Source organism: Lethenteron reissneri, chromosome 10 (assembly GCF_015708825.2).
Source record: "Lethenteron reissneri isolate LAM-NWPU_2019-01 chromosome 10, ASM1570882v1, whole genome shotgun sequence".
NCBI lineage: Eukaryota > Metazoa > Chordata > Hyperoartia > Petromyzontiformes > Petromyzontidae > Lethenteron > Lethenteron reissneri.
The window spans coordinates 10562997-10576520 of record NC_083788.1 but is presented as its reverse complement, the minus strand read 5'-3'; the positions used below and the strand labels follow the sequence as shown (position 1 = coordinate 10576520).

Sequence of the window (13524 nt, the reverse complement as noted above, 5' to 3'; positions counted from 1 at the left end):
AGCACGAGCCCAATCCGCCTAGCCAACCATACATTAAGTCGTAATCCTTCCGCTCTACCACACCCTACTCAAGTAGATACTTGTATTAGTGCCTCCACCCCACCCCCCATTAACCACAATCCTACCCAACTCGCTGCTGGTAGTGTGCTCGAAAAATCCCTACCTAACTGGCCATCCGGCCACGATCCCCCCCTCAGACCCCCAATTCCCGTGCTTCATCAGCAGATCTCTTTCACATTTTTGTTTTCCGCTTTTCAATTTTGGTGTTCACAACGCCACCTGCATAGCACGCGAGTCCGGGCTGCCGCATTGTACACACAAGAAACTCTTACAACCGCCCGCCTGCACATTCTAAAGTGCACTCACACAAGAAACATTTATACCCACAAAGCAAACCAAAAAAAATGCACTTAAGAGAATAATTCGCACGTACCAGATGTGAGGTTATGCCTCTGGTCGTATTTTAAGATGGCACGTGGACACACACAGGTTCTACTTCATCAATCTATGGTTTGATTGTGCAGTGAAGTGGACTAATCTTAAACTTTCAAATCTCGAAGTCTTGGTTAATCCAAGTGGCACCTACCGCTACCGTGTTCCCAGGTGCCGACACCTTACAGAACACGACAACCTTACCAAGTTTACAGAACCTGCATAAACAATCCAAAGTTTGGATGACACGCAAACCAGACATTGGCAATAATCACAGAGTGCAAATATAAAACGTACATTCAAAATTAAAATGCATATAATTATTGATAATTAAAATGTCATCGTCAAGAGGAAAACAAATATTTTAAGATTTGAAAAAAAAACCGGCACAGGTTTGCTGTTGAAACAGAGGATCAAAATGAAAACCATGCTTTGCCAGCAGCCCTTGATAAAGAAAAGGCGAACAAAGTTTGCAAAAAACACAACGAAAATTACCATGAAAAATACATGGCACTGCAACGAAATCCAGCCGCTTATTCTGCGACAACCATAAGAGTGGCCGCGCTGCTGACACAAAGGGGGCCTTCAGGTTTTCCCGGCTAGAAAGTTGCGACAAAGTCGCATCGCTGCAAGCGGACACTTTCGCTCAGCAGACTTGGAACGTGCATGTCGGTGTACAGAGCTGGCACGGCCGAGATCCTGCGTTGGCATCCGGGTTTCATCCGGCCGTGATTAAACCAGACTGCGAAGCGCAACGAGTTTGAGAATCTTGGTAAAGTCACCAACGACAGCAGGAGGGGGAATAATAAAAACACCACCCCATTGTACAAATTTGGCATTGCGCTTAATTGTTCTGTCCGACCGAGGAACCGACAGGTAATGCGACGGAAATACTCGCTCAATTGCACAGCTGAAGAGAACGGTCCTCACGGCTGCGGCGAGATAGACCCTTGGTGGACAGGTTGGTGTAGAAAACCGACGATGTCATTCCTGGGTTGTTGCTCGGCCAGAAGTGCGAATCATCGCGGAGATTTTTCCGAACTGTGAAACGCTTCACTCGGAGCCCAGATGGCTTCCGCTCAATTTTAATGTAACTTGTAAAAAAAACTAAATTACAGGCAAATAGAATGTATAATTGTGTATATATTTATGGACTCTTTTTATACATCAAAATACTGCCTTGTGCCAGCTTGGAACATTTTTCATCCCCATCTTTGGGTGGTATACGTCATAAGTGATATAGTAAACAGTATTTGGTTTTACTTTCTTTTGTAATTGCTCGCTCACGCCACTGGTGGCAGAAGGGCTTCCCCCACTTGAGAGTGCTCTACAGCCCCTCTCGTGCGTATTTGGCCTACTCTTCCATGCTGGCAAAAGTATTACTTTTGTACAGTAGAAAAAAAAAACACAAAACTCATCCACCCTGTAGTACATTTGGCAAAGAGACTTAACATTGCTTATAGTGGTATAAAGAGTATCTAAACAACCACCAATCCATATCATCTGCTGTGCTGTAAATTCCATGCGCGCATTGGCACCAGAGCCCACGTTTGCAATAATGATGTAAGCCAGGGCAAGTTTTATTAAGAGTTGTCGTTGGCTTTTTAAAATAAAGTGTTTCGATTTGTTTTGAATCCTGCAGTTTCGATTCATGTTACAATGAAAACCAATAATCGCACGTTTACTGCAAACAATCACGAAAACTATACACAGTGTTTTCTGTATCACCACATTGTATAAATCTCAGATGGGGTTGCTGGACACGAGGCAAAGGTTGTAAAACTACAGCTGGGGACAATGGGCCGAGCGAGTCCACCAATCGACTAAAAATTGCAGCAGGCTTCTAAAATTTTGCGTTATCCAATTATTCGAGTAATCAAACTGATAATCGGCGGAGTTTTATCAAACACTTGAATGGGATAGTCCAGCTCTCGTGAAAACAACGACTGAGGTGTATTAGGTGATATAAGAAGTTCAAGAGGGGGCACTGTTTTTTGAGAAAACATCCCCCGGATGGCATATAACCAGCACCATCACCACCTTCCACAGCTTCATGGCATGGGAGTGTCTGAGGATCCCCATATATCTTGGACTGCGTCAGTCCTCCATTCACGGCACCGCCACCCCCACGCTGCTGTATTCTGCGCAAGGCGTGCTCCCGGTGAGGGTCTGACACACCTGACGATGACAACAACAGGGATGACCCCTTGTACCATGTTAAAATTGTGAGCCGAAGAAAGGGGGTGGTGGGGATTGACAGGTAGGCGCGACACCCCAGGGATCAGGTACCCCTTTTCCACTGTACAACCGAGACATGCCGGGGCCATGCCGAGGCAGCCGGACAAGACTCAGAGGAGGTGCCAGATTGTTTTTTCCACTCCAGAATCTGATCCGTGCTGCCGACGTCACACGCAACGCACGAATGCTCACACACAACGTACTGAACAACACAACGTGTGACAAAACTTATGACCTCCAACCCAGGGGCCGCCTTGCTTGGCTGGTACTCGGGCAGATTCGCACGTCTTGTGAGGCCAGGCTTTTGCAGTTGAGGGCCCTGGCTCCGATGTACCAGTGGAAACGGGGTTAGAGGGTTAGGGAGGGTGGCATGGGTAAGGGGAGTGGGGCCCGGCCAGCTGGGGGGCCCCGTCAGTACGACGGGTCCTGGTAGCCACGTGCAGTGCCGGCCTCGGTGAAGGGGCCCTGCTGGTAGGAGTCGCGCGAGTCGACGCCGCTGCCGGCCGTGTAGGGCGCGTATGGCGTGCTGCTGGGGTCCGCGTAGGATTGGGAAAACGGGTCGGACAACACCTGGTAGCGTTTGTAGGCGTTGTACGTCAGGGAACCCTGCACACGTTACACGGCAATTGAAAAACACACACGATGGTTTTTCACAATGACGTAAAATTTCACGACATTAAAATCACTTTGAGTTTCCCATAATTTTTTGCCTTTTTACTGGAAAGCTTTTGCAATGTGGAGGTCGCCGGTTCCATCTCCCAGCATGACAGCTGCAACATCTGGGAAGTTTCTTAAATCCCGCCGCCTTTGTCCACTCAGGAGTATAACGGGAAAACCGCAGATAGCGGCACGGGAGACTGCTTGTGGTGGGGTATAACGTGTGTGGACACATTGTGCAGAACAACACCACACGGTGAGCCACGACCCAAAACCACATCGGAAGCGATACCCAGCACAGCCTCGAAAACCAAAGCAGCGGCACACTCCCTAGATCGCTCTCGTGTGTCACGCAGTGGTGGGGGGGGGGTGGGGGAGGTCACCGTGGCGGGCTTGAATTTTCGGGAGTAAAAAAGCACTTTCATCTGGGTCACGGTCATGACTTCTGTGCAGATGTCACGCGTCTGCTCACCCAAATGAAGATGGAGAAGAACGCGAAGCTGATGGATGCACGCGCCGCGTCGCCGTTCTTTTGAAGCGATGTTTTCGACCACTGATTGGTCAAGAAGCAGAAGCCCACGAACCACATGAACGTCCACAGCACTGCACCACACGACAACAACAGCACATGGCCGAGCCGTTAACACCTCTGGCAAGCAACCCCCACTGTTTCCGCGCCTCAGTTTATACTCGCACAGTTGCCACCCGCAGGCCCCCCCCCCTTCCTAAGACGAGACAGGTGCCACGGCAAGTGCGCACCGAATCATGCGCGCGTCGTTGTTTCAGATTCATAGATTCCACGTGCACCGCACGAGAAGAAATTAAGTGGCGAACCATGACCCCCCCATATATTACGTGACAAATCAAGCGCACAAAAACATGACGTAGATTTACGGCGTCCAAGTGCGACGACATCTTTGCAAGAATGTGCTGCGCAGAGAGACGGTGTTGGCGGTTCGTGGCCATAAATCTATCACCCTGTAGGACGCAAAGTCGACTAACGCAGCATCTAAATGCGAAGCATTTTGAGAATGGGCCGTGCTAAAGCGGCGGGCGATGAGTGCACAGGTGCCGTCGGTAGGGCGTGGGAACGCTGACCGGAAAAGACGACCTCGACGCGCAGAATGTTTTTGCGGTCCAGCGGGCCCGCCATGCTTGGCACGTACAGGTCCAACACAAGTAGCAGTGTGGCCGCCAGGAAGGCGATGACGCCTATGGCGACGCCGTAGCGGCACGCGTCGCCGTTCATGTTGAAGATGCACTGGGTCGGGGGCCCTTTTGCATCGAAGTTGGCGTAGCCCTCATTAGTGATGCAGGCGAGCACAACCACTGCGAAGATCTGCAACAAGCGGGCGGCCACGCGCACGCACACACACACACACCAACCAGTGTTAATGTAATCAGCATTTGTTATTTCACTTAGTCTATTCGACAACCTGCGACCGTCCGCACTTCTGATTAGGACGTTGGCTACGTGCGGTACACGAAAGAGGTTCAACATACGTACATACCGTGAAATTTTCGTCAAGTCTTAACCTGTGGCTCTCATGTTGTTATTCTCCTAGTATCGTTGGTAAAGCAGTCAAACATTTAGTAAAACTCTTAGTCATCAAATGTTGGTGTGAGAGGTGAGTAACCCCCCCCCCCTTCCCCCATTATTATTAGGTCAGCCAATTATGGAAATATTACATAAACATTTCTACCCAATTCTCGTTTTTTTGTCTTCAGTGTGCTGAATTATCTAATGTTTCGAGATTGTCTACAAGTCTTCATTCAGGTTAGTTAATGTCATCTCGCCTTAGTCATGCTTTGTTCTTGAGTGGGTAATCGTAGGCATCACCATGCCTGACGATTTTTATCCTCCCAAGTCATTGTTGACTAAAGAAATAAAAACTTTTCGTGTGCACGCTCGTGCAAAACAAAGGTCGCCATATAGCCTTAACAGACATTAGGGGCAAGTGTTGTTACCAAGCACATGTGAAGGTTAACCCAGGCACACGAGAGGGCTGGACAGGCCAGCGTCATGCCCGGCAGCCTTTGTCTCCCGAGTGGCAATGTTTACACATCGGATCAGGTACTCATTTGAGACCAATTCGACCCAAGTGATGCCCATGACCGCTCTCACACACACACACGCGCTTCACTAATTAAACAGACTACATGCCGGGTGCGGCGCATGCCACTTCGGAGGTTCTAAATTGTGGAGGACGCGCAAAACATTTTTGAGTGCTAATCTCACCGGGGTCTGCAAGGAGATCATTGAGGTGGCAGTACAGCGAGTGGGGTTAACCTACAATGGTAGAATTTTATCATCTCGTATACGTGGACATCGTCTGGGTTCTCCGAGTTACCTCCCACAAGCAAAATACTCATAAAATAGAATTGTGCCTAAATACCACAATGTGGCACGATCCAGAAAAAAGTTTTGCGAATCATGTAAGTTTTTTTTAGACATAAATAGTTACATTATTTACTACTGTTTACAAATGTCAACAAAGCCTCTCCCACAGCATTTGTTTAAACCAAGTATGCAGTTACGCCAAAGGTAAATGTGTGAAATGTACAATGATTGATGGAATTAGATATCCGAGTAGGTGTATGTGTACAAAACCACACCCAGAACAAGCACATGACATTTAACGAGGGTTTGTCGTCAAAATTAAAAGGTTGACTTGAAGGTGAAGGAGAAGATGTGGGTGTTGAGTGTCAGTTGTAAAAGGGTCCCCCTCCCACCGATTACCAAATCACCCTGAGTGCATCTCGTCATATCTTAGAAGCGAAGCAGGGATACGCTTAGCTGGTACTTGGATGCATAACCCCCACATGCAGCCTACAACAACCGGACGTGTTGTCGCAGACTGCCGTGCTACGCGGTGGGCAGCTAAGGAGAGCGCAGCAATGTCCATCGCTGTATCGTACTTCTATGCTCCCACATCGACGCTCTCCACCTTCACCAACCCACAGCAACCAGCATGGTTAAGGCGTGGTCAAAAGCCCACATTGTGAGCGGGGCAGCCTGTGTTATTGTGGGATTGCATGGTGGGCATCAGAAGGCAGTGCAGCGAAATCAAGTGCTGTACACAGCAGAGCTTCTTAACCTTTTTCAATCCAAAGCACACATTCAAGCTAGCTCAATCTTGGTGGCACAGCGAACCACAACATCACTGTGAGCCCGGGTGGGTCAGTCGGAATGTGTTGTAGTCGCGACAGAATTTACAATCCCCTGGTCGCTTTGCAAGCGTGACACGAATTTGCCCAACTGCGCGAGTGTGTTCGTGTCTGCGCGAGTGGCTCTGTCTCCATGTCCCTGCGTCTCTCTCTCTCCATGTCTGTGTGCGAGTGTATTCTTGTCCGTGTCTCTGCATGTCACTGTATGTCTCTGTGTCTCCGTGTCTCCTTCCCTATCTGTGTGTTTTTCCAACTGCGAATGCGCGACCGAGGGAGTTGAGAGGGCCGGGGGTGGGGGCTGACGTCTGTGTGCCGTGTTGCACAGACCAAGAGAGGGGAGGTGGGACACGAGGGTTGTCTTCTCCTATAATTCCAAATGTAACACGGCACACGTTTGCAAAACACTGCTGCTACACGACTTCACCAACCTACACTGACCAACGAGGAGAAGCGTGGTTCAATAACCCCCACAACACTCGCGGCGTGAATCAGAATCTTGATTTAGACTGGAGGAATCGGATGAGCTATGAAGTAATTTTTTCAGAGATAAGTACTGGGAGGGGGGGGGGGGGTTAGCAAGTCACAACAACAAAAACAATAGCAAGCCCTCATCAGCAGCAACACATTGACGAAAACGTCTGCTCATGGGCACTTTGTACAAAGTGGCCCTCCATTACAGGGAATGAGTCAGGAAAGCCTGTGGCATCATCAGCCTTACGGGAGGCCGAGCTGGTACGGTCACATGAGAACAGGTCACATGAGAACAGGTCACGCGGGACACCCGCAGAGAAGTGGGGGGGGAGGGAGGGTGCCAGGAACTCTCACATCACAAGACACTCACATGAGCCACCCCCACTGCTTGTGGCGCAATGCCCGGGTGGTAGTAGCAGCACACACCTCGCCGTCACTCGATAGATTTATACATTTCTCTCCTGCAGAACATTCTTGTTCTAAGAGAGGACACCCCCCCCCCCCCCCGTCACTAGAGAGTGATGCTGAGAGTTGTGTCTGATAAACAGTAAGCCCCCACCCTCCACCCCCGAGACAAGTTTCATCACGGTGGAATTCCTTTTCCTCGTCTGTTTACTTGTGAACCCAAAGCACATGACTTGCTAGCAGCCATATGGCTGCCACTTTCTAGAATTGTCAAACAGAAACCATCCTTGATTTCCCCCACCCTGCAACTACATTTTAAATTAGTCGTGGACACACCACCTGACTCTACAGACATCATGTAGTTATTCTCTTCGTATAGGCGACTCAACACAGTCAAACTTTTAAACCTTTCCCCCTGCTCATTCCCCATCGCATTCGCTCATGTTTTTTTCCCATATTAAATGTTGCACTCTTGAGACGTGTCGTTAGGTTATGGAAACATTACAAATTTAAGTTGTCGATGTTGTTAAATCGAAGAGGCAGAAGTTGATTTCTCAGTGGAAGTAGAGAGTCGATTTGTTCTATTTGTAGACTCGGAAAGCGATAGCAGGGCTCATAGCAGGGTTAAAGGGCTACTGAAGCCGTGCATTAGTACAAGTTGATCAATGTCCTGGGTCTTAGAGCGATGGATATAACCGATGATGAAATATAGAAAACACACAAAAAACAGGAACACACATCTTGGTCGCTTTGCAAGCGGAATTATTTTCACGCAATTTCCCTTTTTCAAAAATAACTATGATTCATACTTCATACTAAATCAGACAAATGTCCGATATAGTAGGAGTAATTATAGTACGAGGGAGGAACGGATACGTCCAAAGGATGCGGGGGCCGCTAAATTAATAAAATAATTATGACAAACACGACATTAGTTTTCAAATCAAACTTCAGACCCAGGCGTGCTAGCAGACTTTGACAATGGTCACATGGCACCCAGTGTGCTACCACGTCGACCATGCTGTGTTGTACAGCATGTCTGAAGCAAACAAAACCGGTCCTGGAGACTAATTTGACATTCAGGGGGATAGGATGTGTGCAATTACAACGATGGAGGTGCCACGATCATAATGATGACGTGAACCTTAATTTTTGGAGCTTTCGTGACTGCAGGAATTATTCTTTGGTTTTTTCGGTAAAGTCACGTATAAAGATAAAAGAATAAATTAAATAATAGCATATGCTATTATTTAATGTGACTTTACCGAAAAAAACAAAGAATGACGTGAACCGTTCGCAAGCAACGTCGAGCGGCGGCGCTCCGGGTTGTTTATTAACGAAAGCAAACACAATTAGTGCGCAGCTCGAGTCGACGTGGCTCTTTCTGGAGGCGATAGAGGCGTCTCTGTCGCAGGCGTGGTGGTGGGCATTGGACGTTCGCAAAAAACTCTACCATTTTATTGGGAGTGAAATTCGAAATAATAATAATTTCAACTTGTTACGCGCACAGTTATTCGTTCACTCCTTTTAGATGCACTGCACTTCCGTGAGGATTCCACGCACACCGACATTCGATATAATCACATCGGGAGAAAGAGAGAGGGAAAAAAAAACCCAACAGTGCCTGCCACGGATAACGAAAACCACGGACGGACAGACACGAAGAGGCCAAGGCAGGCCTGCCCGGCCTGGCTGCCCGCATCAAGAACGCGGCGTTGCCACGTCGTACTCTGCGTAAATCACGGTGAATCCGCGAGATGAAGTATCAATCAAGGCCGTGGGACTGCCGCTTTAACCCACAGCGACCACGTCCTTGTTTGGGTGCAGATTACCCCCCCCCCCCCCAGAAGAGAAAACATAAAAGGCCAGGCCTTTTAATGATGATGGTGGTGGTGTGTCAGAAAATAAGGGAACACGCCCGGGTTATGTTACGCCGCCAAGATGGAGCGATGAAATCGGATGGTACGGTATCTTGGGGTGGGGCCTTCATCCAGCAGTGGATCGATAATGGCCGACGATGATCGATAACTACACCGACACGTTCCTCATAACCATCAACCATTGTCGTCAGCACAACCCACGGCACGCTCGTCCATGAATGATCACTCCACGACCTTCAACGTCGTTTGTTAATCATCCAACGTCCACGAAGTTGTGCATCATCCATTATCGCCAGCCTCACGCGACACGATAGTCACAAACAGCAACAGTGACTCATCAACACAAACGTGTCAACAAGTCCATCATCCGCAACATCTGCCGACATTAAAAAGAAAATCATCCGCCCCGCTTTAATGCCGTGATATCTACAGATCGAGAAACGCAGGCTCGTCGCCAAAACACCAAGTCAATCAACAACACAAGCATGCCCACAAGTGAGAATACGTTTTCCCCTTTTTCTGGCAACAAAACAGGTGTTGAGATGTTAAAACACCAAACTGAAACCTTTTACGAGGAATCGTGTCTGAAATTAACCACAATACTTGTGGTCAGAATGCAAAAAAAACATGGATAATAGGGGTTTCCCCTTTATTCTGGCAACAAAACAGGTTTTAAGATGTTAAAACACCAAACTGAAACCTTTTACAAGGAATCATGCCTGCATTAACCACAATAATTGTGGTCAGAATGCAAAAAAAACACTCTGATAATATATGCATTGTCCTTGAAACCGATTGGTCCACACCAGAGACAGCTTTCTTTTGAGTCTCGTCTTAAACACCGAGAGAGTGTAAAAAACGTAACATAGTGCGAGCCACGGATAACGAAAAACTGGGATGGACAGACGCGAACAGGCCAAGGCAGGCCCGCCCGGCCTGGCTGCCCGCATCAAGAACGCGCCGCTGCCACGTTTTAGTTTCTTTTATTTACTAGGTAGAACCCTGTGAGCCATGCGGCTCTTGACTCGGGTGCAACAAAACAAAAACATGAACAATAAACATCTTAAAGTGACTACACGCAACAGAAAAAAAATCCTGGAAAAAACAGCAAAGTCTTCAAGAAAAAAACACCGCATTTCAACGCTGTGTGCAAAAATTCCAGTGGGATGTAAGTCAAACAATAACAACCATAAGACAATGTAGATTAAAGTTATCAGGCCAACTCTGTACTACAACAAACAAGCATGGCCAGACCGAACCGTGCTCAAAATCACCAAAATAAAGCCACAAAGACAATGGAACAGTGATCATAGGAACTGTGATTCAAATACAACAACAAACGATATACATAACATGTACGACCAAACCCCGTAGCCATAGCTGGCTGCCTGAGTCACTCAATAACACGTTCTCTGCCAAAATCACGGCGGTCCCGCGAGATTAATGATCAATTAAGGCCGTGGGACCGCCGCTTTAACCCACAACGACTGCGTCCTTGTTTGGGTGCAGATTTCCACCCCAAGACGAGGCTCAAAGGAAAGCTGCCTCTGGTGTGGACCAATCCGTTTCAAGGACAATGGCAATATATTATCAGTGTTTTTTGTTTCAATTCTGACCACAAGCCATGTGGTTAATGCAGACGTGATTCCTTGTAAAAGGTTTCAGTTTGGTGTTTTAACATCTCAATTCCTGTTTTGTGGCCAGAGAAAAAGGGGAATACTTATTCTCATATTTTGGTACTGACAAAGGAGGTCCCATGATATACCCACAACAAGTGCATCATCATAATCCACCATGATCACCGCCATCATAACAAACAAAAATGCTCACCACCCTGCCCCGGACATCGCCACTATTTAAAGCCATGGCCTCGCAACATCATCTTTGCTGTAATTACACACGGGCCCTTCGAAAACGCCACGGGGTTGTTGTTGTTAAGCGTAAACGCGCTTGACTTAGCCGCGTGACAGCGGCCCATGGAGGCAACGTGGAAAACCACGCTGACAAACGTGGGCCGTTGCAGAGAAGCGTATAACGAAAGTACTGTAGCGTTAACAGCCGCCAAATGTAATAAACATCACAGGGCAATACACGGAGTACAGTACTTGTAACGTTATGTATAAACGTGATAACATCTTCAGGGATTATATATATTTTTTGACACTTTTCTTTACTGTAAAATGACAATATACGACTAAATGTGACGATATTTTTGCTTTAAAACGCTGTAAAAAATCGGACGGTGTACAATTGACGAGACATCTTCAGCGCTCCGGGATTGAGGGAAATGTTTTCCGGCTTAAGATGCCTACACAGAGCCTCGCCATCGCTTCCTTCAATCCTTTAAAGACTTTCTGAAGCAGTGGTTGAAAGTCTACGTTCGTGACCCGAATCAAAGCTACGCTGGAAAATATCACGATGAAACCATTCACACCCGAGGTGGCGATTTTGCAGTGTTAGAAAATAAAAATCCGTACAGGCAGGACGGGTGACCCCCACCCCCCTCGTGCGCGCACCGTGAGCCGACCCACAGAGCCACCTTCCGGGCAGTCACTCAGGCGAGACCGAGGCGCCGGCCTAAGCACTCGGTCTTTCCCCTCGCACCGCTACGCCGCCGTGTCAACGCCATCCCCTCTCCTCTCTTCATGCATCTACCGCGCTCACCCAGCTCAGCAGCCTGAGGATGGTGAGCGGCTTCTTCAAGAAGGCCACGATGTCGAAGACGCCACCCGCTCTGCCCGCGCCGAAACCGCTCTCCTCCGCTCCCTCCATTTTAAGCCAAACGACGTCTCTGGGCTCTGTGGCGTGACGTCACGACGTCGCTGCGCGTGGTCTCGTGACGTCACCGCGCAACGCCGTCTCGTCGGCGCGTGGGTTCGCGACGTCATCACGCAACGGCTCGTAATAATATTTATTTATATCTGGAGGAATCCGATGAGCGATAAAGCTCTTAGGTTGTTTCGGTAGTCACGTAGGTAAAAATAAATCATGAAATAAAAAAATAATAAAAAAAATAATAGAAATAATAATAGAAATACAATTATTACAATAATAATATTATTTATTCTATTTATTATAATAAATAAATAAAAGTATATTATTATTTCTATTATTTTTTTAATTATTTATTTTTACCTACGTGGCTTTACCGAAAAAAACCTAAGAGTATGAATCCTTGCAGTCACGAAAGCTTCAACTCTAGAATATAAAGCGCTTCTCTTTTTTAAACACAAATCTCCAGTAGGTGGCAAGTCAGAACGTTACAACAACAAACAATACAAAAGCACAATAGGAGTGCAAAAGTATAGGAAAGATAAATAAATCACTTAAAAATGAATATTAACAAAACTAAACAATGTTTTTTTTGCATTCTTACCTGGTTAAGCTCACTGCGCTCTTAGGGACCGTCCATAAATGACGTCACGCACCTAGGGGGGGGGGGGGTCAGACATTTGTGACGATGTGTGACGAGGGGGGGGGGGTTTGAGAAATGCGACGTCACATAAAAATGCGCAACTTTAAATACATATAGAGAACACGTTCTACTTAATTGAATATATTTTTTAATAAATGTTTTCTCCTACAACATCAAAGTGCAGCGGCACATTAAATACGCACTACATTGACAATAGTTTTTATCGATTTGAAGCATGTTTTTCCATACGGCGTGCAGCCGTTTCAATACGGGCAAAAAACATTGTTCTGTCTATTTCTTTGTGTTTCTCCCTTGTGATGGGACTTTTGAGGATGAACGTTGAGATTTATAAGGGACACGGGATGACCAAAAAGGTCTGAATTGGTCTGTGACCAGGTAGGGCACTGATAAGACGTTGACAGGTATGTGCTCTGGATGACCGCAGTCCCACACTGGACAATTTTAATTTTCCATTGTGTGTGTTAGGTACTCGCATCTGCCATGGTCACGAAGATTATTTTTTTTATAACCCAACTCCAGCGAATTTCCATGGCGCGGGGCTTCAAAACGGCTTCACACCACTCACCACAAAATCTACAAACACTCTAACCCCGCAAGCATCGCAAACAGCCACACAATAGATTCGAAGCTTTCGTCACTGCAGGAATTACTCTTTGGTTCTTTCGGTAAAGGCACGCAAAAAATTAAATAAATAAATAATAGAATACGACGTTTCTATTGTAACAAAAGCAACCGTCATCAGGTAAGAATGAATGAGAAAAAAACCCATAGTAAACTTAGAAACACAATGCAACGCAACACAAAGAACCGGCCAACACACCAGCCAACACCCCACCA

At 47.0% G+C, this 13524-nt stretch overlaps 1 protein-coding gene across 1 annotated transcript; it reads right to left on the bottom strand.

Moving 5' to 3' along the window:
* Window positions 1-1562: 1562 nt before the first annotated feature.
* On the bottom strand, window positions 1563-12044 carry LOC133340643 (synaptogyrin-2-like). Its single transcript, XM_061549036.1, has 4 exons — window positions 11916-12044; window positions 4426-4666; window positions 3800-3930; window positions 1563-3276 (listed from the first exon to the last, which is right to left on the bottom strand). The coding sequence occupies exons 1-4, from the start codon at window positions 12021-12023 to the stop codon at window positions 3082-3084; spliced, it is 675 nt and encodes a 224-aa protein (XP_061405020.1). The 5' UTR covers window positions 12024-12044; the 3' UTR covers window positions 1563-3081.
* Between the last annotated feature and the right edge of the window lie 1480 nt (window positions 12045-13524).

Bases quoted from the DNA above. Each gene is read 5' to 3' on its own strand.
- LOC133340643 (XM_061549036.1), bottom strand. From the start codon at position 12,023: ATGGAGGGAGCGGAGGAGAGCGGTTTCGGCGCGGGCAGAGCGGGTGGC. The intron at 4,667-11,915 runs GTGAGCGCGGTA...CGCTTGTTGCAG, and splicing joins TCCTCAGGCTGCTGAGCTGG to ATCTTCGCAGTGGTTGTGCT. The intron at 3,931-4,425 runs GTCAGCGTTCCC...CGTGTGGTGCAG, and splicing joins CGTCGAGGTCGTCTTTTCCG to TGCTGTGGACGTTCATGTGG.